The sequence below is a fragment of the Trachymyrmex cornetzi genome, unplaced genomic scaffold, assembly GCF_001594075.2.
Source record: "Trachymyrmex cornetzi isolate Tcor2-1 unplaced genomic scaffold, Tcor1.1 scaffold1501, whole genome shotgun sequence".
Taxonomy (NCBI): Eukaryota; Metazoa; Arthropoda; class Insecta; order Hymenoptera; family Formicidae; genus Trachymyrmex; species Trachymyrmex cornetzi.
Window position 1 is genome coordinate 63,318 of NW_017296094.1, and position 17,049 is coordinate 80,366.

Below are 17,049 nucleotides of genomic sequence, written 5' to 3' on the forward strand. Positions count from 1 at the left end.
GATCGTGAAATGTCGAGCTTATCACCGCATTACTATATATAGCATTCGCTATGGTGATACCTAAGGGATGCTCTAGCGAAGAAGGGGTCGCAGGCGAGAAGGCCAGACCCGTTGAAGTAGTAACCGCCTCTGGGGAGTACCAGAACCCCGAAAATTGCCACGCTCGCTATCCAAGTGGTCGACATCACCGCCACACAGCCCTGCCGCATGTAATACTGTGTCAACATAGAAACGACACAGAAAACGATCACTCTTTTTCACCCATACGCCGAGCGTTTTATAGATATGGTGCACATGTATGCATACATGTATTTGTCTATATATTTTTATCGGTTCAGACCGGGGCTTGTTTGCACACATTCTATCTTTTGTAGTATATCATACATCGTTTACTCAAACGATTGCATGCACTGTTTTTATTATCCAAAATCTCAGAGTGTATTATTCAATTGAATAGACGAAATATTTAATACTGTGATAAATGATATGCGATAAATAAGTACTGCTATGTATTCTATCAAATATCTAAATGTATGTATGATGTAATTTTTCAAATAATAATTAAATAAAATGTATGCAAATAGCTTCAAGTTAAATATAAATGTTGTAAAAATTTAAGTAGAAAAAGAATCATTAAAAAAAATATCGTTTCTTGAGAATATGTATACCTTAAATTAAATGCATGTCCAAAATTTATATATTTTATAATGTAACTTATTAATTTTTATGTTTTATAATATAACATTGCTTAATCGTATTTATTGAACGAAAATGAAGAAAATAACGTAAAAGATATACATATATTTATCATTGAAATTATACTTAACTACATAAAATTATAAACATTATATTTACACGGTATTTTTTATCAGAATTTTATAAAAATATTATAAATGTTAAAAATTATCTTTTAAAAAAACTCGATTATACTAGTTTTAGATACATTGCACCTTTAGTGAAGTCACTCTTCATTTGATCAAATCTCCATGCAAATAAAGAAAGTTCCACGAACTAGTTTTATCGACGATCCACTTTTACAGCACAAACCCGGTGTGTTAAGCATTATCGAGATTAACCTCGTCCTGATCCCAAAAAACGATCAATGAAATGACACTCGACCTTACTGCTCTCCAAGTAGTAAGGATCGAGGCTTATGCGACGTTTTCTTTTGTCCTTTGTTACAAATACGATCCATTAACTTAAAAATATTATTAAAAGATATAAAAATAAATAGAAGTACATAGAAATATTACAGATGAAAGTCGTTACGATAAAAAGTACCATGTAAAAATATCAGAATTTTTGTGTAATCATAGATATTTAAAATAAATTAAATATTTTTCTTAGCGTTTTCTTATTTTTCCATTTAATAAATACGAGATAGTACCGAGAGAGAAGTACAAATTTAATTTGCAAACTCAACACACTTAATTTAAGACATATATTCTTGAGGACAGACAAACTGTATAATTTTTTTTTCTTCATATTTAACTTCAAACTTTATAATTTTTTAGTACGCTTTCATGTGCTCTTGTATATTAAAAATGTTTATCTTTAAAACTAAACTGTTAAGAGTATAATGTTAATTTTAACTTAAAGACGTATAGACTTTCTGGAACATGCAAAAATGTTAAAACGTTGAAAAGAACAATAAAAATCTTATTGGACATGTGAAAATATAATAGGAAATATAATAGGAAAATTAAAATTAACATTTTTTAATACAAAATTTATTTCTTAAATTAGATATGATTTACTCAATGTAAATTATATTAAAAAAAGATATATTAACAATATTGTGAAATGAAACTTAATCATTGTGATTATGTGAAAATCACAGCTATAGTCGCGAATAATACTTAAAGAAATGGTAAAAATACATAAAATGACAAATCCATACATAATGTAGATACTATCCTAGTTGCATTTTAGTCCTGTTGAGAATCCCTGAAAATACTATCGAAGTTATCGATCCGTCTAAAATAGTGTAAGGGTTGATATTCTCCGCGCATTGTGAACACCGCGCATTGTGAAACAAAGAGCTAAAGACCAAGTTGTTGAGAACTTGGAACTAAATACGAGCTGTAGCTCGCTCAATATTGCACCAAATATGGCTAAAGCTGATGTAACACGAAACTCTATCTGCGAACTAACATAATAATACGATAAGAGCAAATGTGAAATCAAAATCGAGAAGCAACAGTTTCGATCGAGTATAAAAAGAGACAGAGCCAAAGTTTGCCAGAATTCGACGAGCGGCCAAACGTTCGATAGGCGGAAAATTACGGAATGAATGAAAGACACGAATCAGCGATTCGTCAAACGCTTTTCTTTTACCACTGATTTTTATACGTTATGCTTCCTTTCTCACTTTAGTGATTGTGCAAATAGTAATTCTATTTTATTCTTTTATTTTATTCTATTATTTTATTCTGTTATTTTATCTTATTATTGTATTTTATTCTATTCACAATGTGTACAATCTCATTTCATTGTAAAAAAAAGAACAACCTAAGATACTATATCATTAGTGCTAAAGGATTTGCGGGTTATTTATTGTTTTCCATAGTTTTTAAAGTATTAAATATGTTATGTGAATACGCTGAGAAAAAAATGCTGTTGATTCAATTAAATTCTATATTACGGGCTGTCACTAACATAAGTGATTAATTCATGATTTAATTGAATCAACAGCATTTTTTTCTCAGTGTACGAATCTGTTTTTCAAATTTAGCTATCAAATTACAATTTTGAGAAAAATTATGTTAAAGAGGCAAAAAATGATAATTTTTTTATGATGTAATGTCGACAATAAATTTTTTTCATAAATTTTTCAAATCTCAAGAACTTTCTTCAAAATTTTTCAATGCCACGTAGTATCAATTTTTGATTTTAAAATGCATTTTGTTTCTATTCGGTATGATTTTTCATTTTCGAGATATGTATTGTATATTAATTTTAAAATCGGTTTTTTTCCATGTAATACATGGAAAAGATATTTTATTCCATTTTAATGGTGTATTATGTAAAAAATAAATTCCTTTCTACTTACATAATACTATATTTATATAATTGGATAAATAAAAAAACGATACGAAATTAAGAATCAAAACAAGAAGCATATAAGCCTAATGCTGGATATTTTTTGCCTAACTTGTTCTCTAATCCGATAATAAATATAAATATACATATATAAGGTTTTCGACCACTTATCCGAGGTCTATTTTTTGTGGCTGAACTAATGTATACTTTTGGAATTTAAAGTGAGAAAGGTATGTATGTTTGATATTTGTTGAAAGAGAAAAAGAAAGTTCTAATGCAGTCTAGTGCAGCAACAGAAAATAGACCATTTGTTATCTTCAGTATTTAAAATTTTAACAATCAATCGATATAAAATTAACAAAATATAATATAGCTATTTTCAAATTGCTATATCTCGAAAACGAAAAATCATATTGAAACAAAACGAAATAAATTTTAAAGCTAAAAGTTAATATTTTTGTGTGGCACGAAATTTAACGAAATTGCGAAAAAAATTTGCTCTTAATATTACAACATTATGAAAATCCTCAAAATTGTCTTTTTTATTCTTTGACGCCATTTTTCTAAAAATTATAACGTGATAGACTTTGAAAAACGGAGAAAAATACATTGAAAGTAGTTAAAATTGTTAAAACAATTTTTTTATAGAATAATATCATTTATGATAAAAAGTGCATTATTTTTGCAAATATAAGTTGTAAGTAAAATCTAAATCAAATAAGTAAGGAAGGAGCCAGTATGATTGAGACTAGACCTTAGTATCTCTAATAATATTTTATATGTAAATTCTGTACATACATTTTTTAATTATATAAATTAGTATGCCGCTTACTATCAAACTTGAAATGCAATCATAAATTGAAATAAAAATAAAAATGTTATAATTCAATTGTTCGTCGATTTGCTAATGATAATATTAAATGTATTTTAAAAAATTTGTATGGAGCTTATTGCAAAAAATAGTATCTAATATAGTAGCAACATATTTACAAATATACACTGTAAATTTATAGATCTTAAAATCTTCAGTTAATAAATTTAGAATATTTGATATTTAGAGAGAGGGAGAGAGTAATTGAAACCTAAGAGAATAGTAATTTAATAATTGTATAAGTAAAAATCGTATAGGATATAGGGAAGTATTTTTAAATAAAAATTACCATCCTATCAATTACAACGTTAAGATAATTATATAGAATTATAAAGAATTATAAAATAGCAGGAAATATATCGAATGATAAAAGTAAAAAGTCTAATATGGATAGCGCTGGAAAACCATATTCTTCGAAGTCGATGAATCAGTTGGTAATACGTATATAAAATAGTTGAAATTTTCTTGCATTTCTTCTTACTTTTGAATATTTTAGGAAATTAAAATAATTTTTTATTGGCTCTTTTTATTTAAAATGCTCTTTTAATTAAAATGATTTGTGAAGTGATCTTAATCGCAATTAATTTTATTTTTATTTGGATCTATTACGTTAAATTTATTACGTAATCTTTTTTTTATAACTACCTAAAAGTTAGAGATAGGATATTTTTGAACCGCTCTGTTGTCTTTACTGCACATAAATTTCGTCCTGGTTACACGATGTATTGCTACGGCCATGGAAATAAAAGTATATGTAGTAGACGAATGACAGGCCGCGGTGACACTTTGCATTTTGATGCGCTTTTAAATCTCTGAAATTCATTTTGGCGGTTAAGCCAGAGTAAACTGACCCACGTCCGAGCTTTGACAAACCGTAGTGTGAAACTGCAGGCATGTTACGGATCGCGGGAAAGGATCCTGCTAATAGCGCTCGTAAACTTTGCAGTTGTTACGTAAAAGTTACCTTTAAAACGCTCGATCGTTTTTGCTGCTGTTCGCGAAAGATGATGCAAAATTACTGGATTATATTAACTTGCGGTAATCGATAGGTCGGAATTTCAAAAGTAATTTAACAGATTAATAGCTTCCCGCCACGTTCAGACAAGTTAGTTTTGACGAGCTTTATTTTTAAGTGAACTCTATTAAGCGAACTTTATATAAAATTATCCAGTACTCTTTATAAATTATATCACATAAAACGTATCCAATCCACATACGCAATCTACAATAAGTACTAGGATGTTCTTTTTACATTTTATTTTTTATATGAAATATTTAAAAGAGTGGGGAAAAATATATGGAATATATATGAATAAATGTATGTATTCTCCAATTTTTAGTTATATAAAAAAGAATAAAAAAGATAAACAATATTCCATTTATAAAAGCAGCGCAGATGTATGCGCTTACTAATTTTCACACTCCTTCGTTATGGTAACAAAACAGAAACGATTGCTATTATTTTTATTTCATCGCTGAGTAGCGTGAGATATTCTAAATCCTAAAGAGACTAAGAGATTATTTTTTGAAACGGAATTCCTACTCTCTATTCTGTTAAGCTTTCAATCTTTTTTAATATTCATTTCAATGGCTTTCATGTCTATATTTGACGTATATTACTAAGTTATATTATGTATATAAAACTATATGATATATATAATGGGCACAGGATTGAAAAAGATGTTCTACGAACGTAGCATCGGGATACCGATATTTTAGTTACGTTCATATTAACCCTTCAAAAGCATATATAACAAGAAATACCTTTATCCTTCAAACTCACATGATTACGAACGAATGATATCGGATTGTCGTATCTTATGAATAAGGTGATTGTAACGTGTAACGAGAAATATTTTTATTCCCCAGATTCATGAATACGAATATCGTCAAATATCCTCATATTATATTCATGAAACAAAATGATTGTATCAATAGTCGATTTACGATAAGTTCCATTTTCTTGTGAATTCAAACGAATTGAACAAGTTTTTCTACTATCTACCATTTTCATTGAGTAACAGTTATTTTAGTTTGAAATGACAATTGTCTGTAATCAATCAACTATTCGATCGTTTCACTTCACATCGTGTTTAACAAGAGCAAATTTACGATTGTCGATAGATCGAATGAATTGAGAGAATAGTTTGGTGAATGAATCTCTGCAGACAGAAAAAACGTTTGAAACAAGTGTGACTTTGACATCGGTTGGTACGAAATTCTGTTAGAAACGATCATAAAAGAATTGGGATTCTATTACAGTAACAACTCGAATATATTGGTTATAAGGTAAACTTTCTATGCATTTTATTTTCAATAGAAAATATGAATTGTTATTTAAATATTTATAATAATTAGAGAGATTACGTAACTTCATTATAAAATAAAAATACGATAAAAGATAAAAATTGTTAATACGCATAATGCATCAGCCACTCTGAAAGTGTGATATATATATTATTTTAATATTTAGGTAATATTAAAGGTAAAAAATAGAAATTTTAAAATAAGAGTAATTTATAATAAAGGATGTTAATAGTAGGAACATAGCAATTTGTAAAATGTTATTTGTTCAATTGTTATTACAATACCAATAATGTGAAATATGTAAGAGTCCATTAGTAATTAATAGTTTATTAGTTGCTAAGTGAATACAGACAACAAAATAGCCTTACCCTTTTAGAAGAGTGCTTGTGATAGCGATGAGGGTGCAGCATGCAAACATAACGGTCGATTGCCATGCAGACGAGGATAACAGCGCTCTGTTGAGTCAAAGCGCCCCTAAGGAGTGCCTGGAACAGTAAAAGTTTCCGAAAGAGCAAACGAGATTCTTCAAATGTCGCACACTCTCTCTTTCTTTCTTTTTTTCTTTCTCTTTCTCAGCCTTTTCGAATAAAATAAGTTATAACTTCTTGAAAAAGTGCACAGGTCGACAAGCAGCGAGACAAGTCAGATAGGCGAAAAGTTTTGATGAGTTGAGAGAGCATCGAGAAAAATCTACTTTAAGCAGCGTCTCACAATCATTACATTCTTTTTCATTTTCTACGAATCTAAAAATATTTTTCGATTTATTAAAAGAAAGTAACAATTAAGAACAAAGGTTATATAAATATGTCTATATATTGCTCAGATATTATTATATTAAGTATAATTTATTAAGGAAGAAAAGTCAAAAAGATGTCTTGTTTTTTGATGTTTTGTAAAAATTATTAACTCAAACAGGTTTCGGCCAATCTTGTCCGTATAACATAAGTTTATAGTAACCATCATAGCATAGTTCATCATACAGATTTCGTTTAGAATTATAGATTTTTACAATAAAAGACGAACAATTTTTTTACGAAAAATTGCATTGTTTAAATTCAGAGTATATTGTTAAAATTGAAAATATCTAAAATCGGCTATGATAAAGATTAGATTTATTAAATTTTTTTTTCAAGAATTTGTTGGGTGTAATTTGTTTCAGATAAACTGAACGAAAAATACGATGTTATCGCTACGGATAAGCTTAGGACCAATAGTTGTGCATTACACACATTTTAAGTAATAATTTTATGTAACACTTACTAATATAGGAGGAAATCGCCTATATTGTACACTGAAAAAAAGAATTGGCTGCTGCAGCAAATTAGATGATAAAATATGGCATAGCATTTTTAATTGGCTGTAGCAGCCAATTAATATTTTTAGTTGCAACAGCCAATTTTTGGTTGCGTTAGCCTATCCACAATGTCAGTATAGGATTTCGATAGGTTAACACAGCCAAAAATTTGCTGCTGCAATCAATTAAAAATGCTATACCATATTTTACCATCTAATTTGCTGCAACAGTTAATCCTTTTTTTTCAGTGTAACCCCTAACGTTTAAACAAAATTGTAAACAAAAGTACTGAAGATATCAGAATATTTCTGTACTTATATTAAACTTTGGTTCATTGGCAATAAAACAAAACGATATTTTTGCGAAAATAAACATTAAATTATTGTTTAAATTAGATTTAAAAAAAAAGTAGCTTTCGGTACGATTTGGAGACCGGGTTGTTAAATTGTACCACCTGGTTCCTAAATTATTATTATCGTACTTCTAATATAGTAAACAAGTTGACATTGCTTATTGTCATTTTGACATTAAAATAACATATTTAACGTCAAAATGACGTCAATTTGTTTACTGGGAAAGTAAACAAAATTAATTTAAAACTCATTTATTAATAAATTTATTTTTAATGTCAAACTGAGTATACATATTTAAGTACGTATATATAATAAAAACTTTTCTATTATAAAAACAGAAATTAGACTCTGTGTTTTTTACTCATTTAAGAAAACAAAGTAAAAAGCAATACTTAAATTGATTTAAGCTATCATTGCAGTATATTTCAGAATATTATATAATCCTCAAATGACACACTTCATCCCAGCACCTATAAACGGCACTGGTGCGAATTGAAATTTTGTGATTCCATTCACTTATTTAACCATGATAATATTCTTCAAAATACTTTTAAAACTATACTTTCATAGGATAAAATTTCTCAACAAAGCGATTAGTGCAACTCAAATTTAGTTAAATTATTCTTAAGTTATAAAAATTGTTATTAAAAAGAGATCTTTTTGATGAATGCCAATGTTTTGAAAATTTTGCTGGTGCGAATTCGCACAAGGTGCCGTTTGAGGATTAAAATCTCAGATATTTAAAAAAAATAAATTTTGGAAATAAAATCAATTGCGGATTTTTCCGTCACAATAGAAAAGTTTCAACAGAAAGACTCAATAGAAAAATTTAATAGAAAGACTCAATAGTTGATAAGTAATCACTTTCTTGAGCGCTTATTTAAACAGTTTTGGTAAATGTCAGGATTGTCACTACAGATTTCGTGCAACCACTTAGAGCACCTGACACACTGAATCCAGTCCACTGTAGGTTCTTTTTTATCATAATAGTAATCTCCACATGTTGCTCGCGTCACTGGTAAAAATCGTACCAGTACAAAGATCAGCGTTAAGTACGATTTACCCAACTCCCTCTATTTTTACAAATTTGTCAATAGCAACATAACTTACAAATATTTTGCTAATTTGCTATACTCGAAAAGAATTTAAATATCAATTATAAACCTGAAGGACACTATAATTCAATTACCCACCTTGTACTGATAACACTTTAGATAAATTATATCAAAACTTAGATCAGACATCGAACAAAATCAATTTTGAATGTCACTCGTAAACAGACGACTCGAAGACAAAACAAAAATGATAGTTCTTAACCCATATTACCAGCGTTATATCAGTATCATTATCTTTAAAAAAAATGTTTCGTTTAAAAAATACAATGGAGGTATGATTTAACCGCCGGTACGACTTAGCCAACTCTCCTCTATGTATATACAAGATATTGTTCAAAATCCTGTTTGAATAAAGTTAACAGACTTCGCAAAAAATTAATAAAAATAGGCATCTCTTTTTGACCCTTCTAGATATACGAGTATGTCCCCCCTTAGCAATATATAAATATACATATATAAATAGTAATATATATATGTAAATATTAAATAGTAATGTATTGATTAATAATAATTTTGCATTTGATTAAATTGTCAATTAGTTTATCCTAGGGATACATGTCTTTCCTGCATGATTATAACAAAATAATCAGGGTTTTACCGCTGATGAGCGGCAGCTCACGGTTTACCACAGATGCCACAACGCTTTGCGGTAATTTTGTATCGGACATCGGAATTTCTGCGAGAATCATCGTTGCCCTAATTTGAATGTACAGACGGGGATGGAATCATTTAATTAATTGCTATAGGTCAACAATGGAGATTGGCTTAATTAACATTATAGTATCATTGATTATTTACGCTAATGCTTCATGTAGACGACGTACAATTACGTTGCACACATTTCGCTATACGAGAAATCGTTTTGTAAGCTTTATAAACCTAGTGCCGAGTCTGTGCTGTAATTAAATGTCACGCTTGAATAAAAAAGGACCACGTTCATCACCGCGCAATGTTGCTTCCACGTCGTTGCACTTATCTGCCTGCGAATTTTAGTCTGCGATTAAATAGTGTGATGTAGTTTTTGCAAATTCTGTGCATGTGTAGACACCACGGTTAAAATTGAATTTACGCATGTTAATTGGAATGAAATTGTAAAATATAGTTTTGTAGATTCCAGAGATGAATAACAAATATTATTATTACAACAAACGAATATAATCGGGTTTCAATTATTGTAAGAAAGTAATTAGCGGGATCGAACAATACAAATTCCCATTGTTTTAATTAGATATAAAATATAAATCATTTTCTTTATTTTTTTAAATAAATTAATATAAAGTAATATACAGCTTCTATACTTATGAGAAGAGAAGTTTATTTAAAATTACAAGCAATCTTTGAGGAAGTATTATTACTTACTAATTAACGTTTATTTCTTGATACTGCACAAATATCTTGAAGACTAATATGTAGTAATGTATCGATTACGGACACATACTGGATCAATTTCTGGTAATTTGATCTACGAATGGACTGTCGGCTAATTTGTTCTCCGAGCGTACATACATTACACGAAACAAGCTGTCAGACGGCAGCAAATTGCCAGTATAGGATCACCGCCAGCCCTTTCAGCCAATTGAAACCAACTATCTCTAGGATTGGGGGCAAGAGAAACGCAATTGCAACTGTAAATTAACGTGCATTACTTCAGAAATTTGGAATCCTGGCTTTCTTATTTTTTATAAATATGCATATTTTTTATAAATAACATTTATAAAATGTTAATTCTTAACATTTTTTTAAATGTAATAAAATACACAAATAGAGACATATTAATGTACATATATTGATTGAATTGATTTTAACAAAAAATTTTCATATAAATTATTGTCTTTATAAGCTTATTTATCAATAAGTTGATGCTATATACTGACTATGAATCAAAAAAGATCTGCCACATATCATTAAATCAAATAGATTTCAGAGAAATACGAAATTATCAATGTATAATTTATCTCTCGAAAAAGTTATTTATACATTAAATTTATAAGTATAAAAGTATTTAAATATGTATAAAAAGTTAGATACTTTATAATTTTGCTAAAGTTAAGAATAAAAAAGATAAACTAGTATTTTCTCAAAATGCCATATAACGCATGTACGACTACAGCATATACGTTCAACCACATATTGAGCAATCTCGTAGCTATCTACTGACATCAGCTGTCGTTTGAGTCCGATATGCTGGTCTGCTTTGAAGCGAGACTCTTGGGATGTAACGAGATGTACACTATCGCGATTCGGGACACGCTCTATCCGACAGGTGCCGAGCGAAACGGACAGAAGATTCGATCTCTGGGAAAGGGAAACGATTCCAAATGTCGCAAGCCGCTGAAGGCGACAGCTTGATTCGATGAATCAGCGACGACGGTGTTCCCATACCATAAAGAAATGATAAGGTGGGGGTGCAAGTGTACCAAGTATACGTTTTAAGATGGTTACCATGGTGACCGTTGGCATATGGCCAGGAAAAAGCTCTGATAATCTAAAGGGGCCAGGATCGGTCTGGCCTCGTTTCGAGCCATCCCCGAAACACTCTCCCGGAAGACCTTAACCGAATATTTTCGCCACGAACTAACTTATCTCCGAGTAATCACTAATCCTTTGGCGTGCGTCGCCGCGTCGTCCTCGTCATCAGATCGCCACGAAAATTTTAATGGAACTTTGAACTAACTTTTATTTAGCTACGATCAAAATAATTGGTATAACGAGTTTGATCTCTTGGTTCGCTGCGCCGAGAAATACCGTTGAGAAATAACGGCGAGCGTCGGAGTTTCACGAAATTGCATTTACTCTGAAACGACCTTGGGCCGATTGCAGTAGCGCGTTATACAACGCGCATCCTTTTAGTGGAGAACGCCCGCTTTTTGTTGAAATTTTGGTGGAGCTTGGGCGAACGCGAGCACTTAATTGCGAGCATTTAATTGAGATTTTCACAATAACAACGCGTAAAATACAACAATGACAACGAGAAAATAAAATTAACAATCAGGCAGAGTTGACTTTTACTCGACAACGGTAGTTTCCAAACGCCAATGGCAACAATTTATTCCATTTTCATGGGGTTTCCTCGCACGTACGCTATTGAGAATCTGAAGCACATCACCGCCACGTCACGCACACAAAACGTGCCGCATCTCTCGTAGAAACTCACGATCGCCTCTCTCAACGCGATATAATTCTTCGCTCATCGTCAATAAATGAAACGGGCATCGGCACGGCGATGCGCGGTTGGGGTGTCTACCCGGAATTGTGGAATATTAAATTCGCAATCGTATTACTGCCGCGGCGGCCGGCGCTAGAATTTTTCAGGTCAGTTTATCACCGTGAAAAGAGAGAAAGAAAAAAATCGGTGTCGTGAAGCGATGAACGGTGTTAGCTCTTCGGCGACATCGTAGCTCGTTCAGATAAGTAATGACATTTTGCAGCTAAATGCAGATAGCAAGCGTTGAGAAATTTACCAATAGATGATTTGGAGTTCGTTTTATACTAACTAATAATTAGCAAACTTGCAAAAGAATTCTGCTGTTCATTTGGAGATAATATTGTGAATGAAAAAGGTTGAATATATTTTAACAATTTAAAAGAACAAAGATTTTTTTTAAACAAAATACATAAAAGGCAGTTTTTTTATTAGTGTTCATTGAAACTAAATAATTGTTTCTCACTTATATTATGTCGCATAGTTAAAAAATTTAAAGAAGAAAATAATGCAAGATAATATATAAAATATATATTGTACAAATAAAGAGTCTTAAGATCACAAATGTGAATATACATTTGAGTAACTCTACAATGAGATTTTAAGACATAAAACATTAACTAATCGCAGTCAAATGAGAGAAAAATCGACTATGATTGGTCCATTTCTTACGGCTTAAAGTTTAAAGTTTAAGTTTTATGCTTTAAAATCTTATTGTAGACGCCGCTTAAAGCCTTAATGGTTTAAGCTAGATCTTTAGTGCTTCAATAATATTTTCAGTGCACTGAAAAAAGGGATTAGCTGCTGCAGCAAATTAGATGGTAAAATATGGCATAACATTTTTAATTGGTTGCAGCAGCCAATTTTTGGTTGTGTCAGTCTCTTGAAATCCTATACTGACATTATAGATAGGCTAACCCAACCAAAAATTGGCGGCTGCAACCAAAAATTGGCTGCTACAGCCAATTAAAAATACTATGCCACATTTTACCATCTAATTTGCTGCAGCAGCCAATTTTTTTTTCGGTGTGTGAATTTATATACATATTTCGTTCTGTAAATCGTGCGCCGAAATCATTTTTTCGAAACGAAATCATAAGTTAAACTGAGATAGTAGTATCACAAATTAAATTGGCAAAATATACGTATTCTATATACAGATTCTTATATCATTTTTGTATTTATTTAAATATTATTTAAATGTTTTAAAAAAGTTATTTTAATTTTATTGGAATTACTTTTTTGAAACATTAAAAAAGATTGCATTGAAATTATTTCAATTGCATCGAGAAATTATTATATAAAAAATTATAATATTGTTTAAGGAGCTTAACGGTATTATGTTGCACTAAACACGTCGTAAACAGCAGGATCATTGTCGTAACATGGTAACAGTGATCGCCTTCAGTGATTCTGTCCTAGCGCATCACCGAGCAAGAACAAGCGGCGTACTAGTTTATCGAAGTTTACGGTTTGGTTTCTAGCGAATATCTGAATACACAAATCCATCGCGGCCCGGGGTTATCGCTTAGACCCAAGAGATTTGTTGCCACTAAGAATAGATTCTATGAATATCGAGTGGCTAGAGACGATTTACCATCCTGGAATATCTAGATTGTGCGAGAACGACATCTCCGTGTTATTCTCACACTTTTTCCCGATGGAGCAATTGTCACCGCGCTGTATACCTATACGTATATTGTATATAATCGACCCGTTCTCAATTATATTTCCCTACGGGCAATACTCGATATTTGCACGTGCAACGTCAACAACCAAAACTGCATAGGGTTCTGTTTCAAATTAAGGACTCAAAAATCGCAGTATTAAAAAATTTAAAATAGAACACGATTAACAAAAAAAAACATAGAACAGTTATTTATTCTTTTCACACCAAAATTGATTTCTTCAAAACGTTATAATTTTTTTCAATAAAATTAGGCAAAAACGTCGCTCGTTGTTTTATTGTATTGCTCATTATTTGTTAAAAGTACCGATAAAAGGAATAATAATATGTGATAAATATAATTGGAAGTTTATATCAAAATAAAGGCAACGTTTAATAATTCGAATATTGTCGCTTATTATTATCACGGATACTCTGTCGATGTTTATTATTGTCACGGATATTCTGTCGACGTTTAAAATGGGCGGAATGTAATTAATTGTCCATTAACGCGGTATAATATTAAATACTATTAATGTCGATGAATCGTTTTAATAAACTATCAAATAATAACTAATTTGATTTAATCCTACATAACTGCCGCCGTTGCGCTAGTATGATATAAAAGAGTACAGAATCGAAACCACGCACACGCCACTTATTCGCTGTTTTACGTAAAGTTTTACACGTTTGGAACTTTACTGTTTGTACGTACTCTTTCTCATTTGCTGGCAGTCTGGCGTACTATCAACACTATCATTACGCCCTACGGGATAATAGATTCGTACGAGCTACTCTTTGTGTTAATGGGGTTATTGTAACTGAACCAACTCGATCAAGTACTATTACTTCCGTTCATTTATCAAGAATTTAATTGTTAATGATTATGAGGTTGCGTGGCTCTACATTCATTGCATTTACGATGACGTATTTTAGGAGAAAAGGAAAGAAGAAAAAACTTTCAGAAGATCTCGAGAGATCTAAGAATATATATATAAAATATGATAGAAGGTAGTATGCACGATTTGAGGTATAAATGTATATAGAATGTTATATCATACACGAGAAATGTATATAATAACAAGAGTATGAAACAAGACTTCTACTTGAACTAGAGATGTTAACCTTCCATCGTTCTCATCCATTTAAGAGATAAAGAGACTAGATGTTCGAAATACATGTGAATACGTCTTCAAGACGAAGGTATTTGTATGTAGGAATATTAGCCTCACAGTTTTTATGAAATTCTTGCAGGTGCGGAGATCTCTGATTTTCTATTTCGATGGTTCTCGTAAAATTTTATTGTCCGCAGCATCGAGTTCTATCTGAATATCTACATAGCTGTTACACATTTCAATCGTACGTACATCTCACAATTCTTTTGAAATATCCACTATCAGAGTCATAATACTTTATGTAACAAAGATTGAAACTTGTAAAAATACATTGAAAGAATTATCGGGTATTTCTTTTTTGTATCATATTAATATATATCAATGCAACGATTTGAAGTATATATAAAAATTTGATCCGTAAAAAAAGTCTAAATAAACACAAAGATAGTAAGAATTTATATAATATATCTTATATTATTTTGTTTCTTAAATTTTTTAGTTATGACATATTTTCTCAATTATCTGATATTTACGTTCCGTACCTGTTTATTAATTTTCTGCCATTTGCCTCTTCTAATCTTGTCCTTATACTAATTGTACCACATTTCCACTAAAAATTTGCAATCTTTTTCAGCTACACAAAAACTGGCACTCTTCGCGCTTATCAATTCTCTTGGGTTATAGTCTCTACTTGCTACCGCATTATCTTTTATTCGTTTTGGTCATTTATCGTCCTATCGCTCATCTCATTCTTTGTAATACAATGCTTTTTTTAAAGATAGAATCTCGAGAAGGGTTTTAAAAACATTGCTAGTTATTAATTAATGTACACGTGTAAATGAATGAATCCTTTCTACTATTTCTAAAGAATGTACTCTTCTTATTTTGGAAAATCCCATAAAGCATTTCCCTGATTAAATATATCTTCTTAAATCTTATTTTGCAACATTTTGATATAAACTACACTGAAAGAAAAGATTGGCTGCTGCAGCAAATTAGATGGTAAAATATGGTATAGTATTTTTAATTGGTTGCAACAGCCAATTTTTGGATGCTGCAATTGTTGATTGTGTTAGCCTATTCGTAATATCAGTATAGGATTTCGATTGGCTAACACAACCAAAAATTGGTTGCTACAGCCAATTAAAAATACTATGTCATATTTAACCATCTAGTTTGTTGCAGCAACCAATCTTCTCTTTCTTCAGTGTATATATATAGTGCAATTGTATAATACAATTCTTAACTGGAATTCTCAAAAGTCATTATTGAGTTCTCCAGAAAGGAATGTAAGTTTTTTAGATAGACACAATTATTTAATTTTATAAAATATATAAATATTATATAATTATTTAATTTCATTTTACTTATAATACTTGTTTTACTTTTTTTACAATGATTGATCGATATCCGGCGATTTATTCGACGTTTTGATGGTAATTTGTTGATGAAGATGATCTCCTTTCCGTTTTAGTTGAAAATCATATTTTATTTGTATATTAAATTTGCATATAATTTCGATATCCGAAAGTGATGCCGTGTAAGAATCTTGATGGTAATGGACCGTGTTTTGACACGATATCATGCACATCTCTGGAGATGCAAAACCGAAACATCGGAAAACATCAACATCTTAGATATCAGAAAGGTTCCAATATAACGCGACATATATCTCTGCGTAGTTCGAGTCTTATCGGGAAAATGCGGCAAAGATGATTTGTAGTTATGGGTATGGCTATACATAACTTACAATATTCAGATAAAAATGACATTACTCGATCTATTCTTTCTATTTCTATATTATATATGTATATTATACATATATATTGTATATATATATATATATACCTATACAACGATTCTATATAAAAACGATGATACAGTGGCGTGCAAAAGTTTCCGGTCAGTGACATCTTGTACTTTAATTTATTTTAAAAAAACCTAATAAAATTTTAATTATTTTCAGGTGTTAGTACAAGATTTCCTTATCCACATCTTGTACTAATACCCGATAATGATTAAAATTTTGTCAGATTTTTTTTTAATAAATTAAAGTACAAAATGTCACTAGCCGGAAACTTTTG

The 17,049-nt window shown here is 30.5% G+C and overlaps 1 protein-coding gene across 1 annotated transcript in view; it reads right to left on the reverse strand.

Annotated features, from left to right (window-relative positions):
• LOC108758095 (trace amine-associated receptor 9) overlaps window positions 1-17,049 on the reverse strand; it is a 47,051-nt gene that overhangs the window by 24,775 nt on the left and 5,227 nt on the right. Inside the window, exons 4-5 of the mRNA XM_018502878.1 lie at window positions 6,589-6,705; window positions 61-215 (exon numbers count right to left, since the gene is read on the reverse strand). Coding sequence (XP_018358380.1) covers window positions 61-215; window positions 6,589-6,705 — 272 coding nt within the window. The remainder of the gene's footprint in view (window positions 1-60; window positions 216-6,588; window positions 6,706-17,049) is intronic.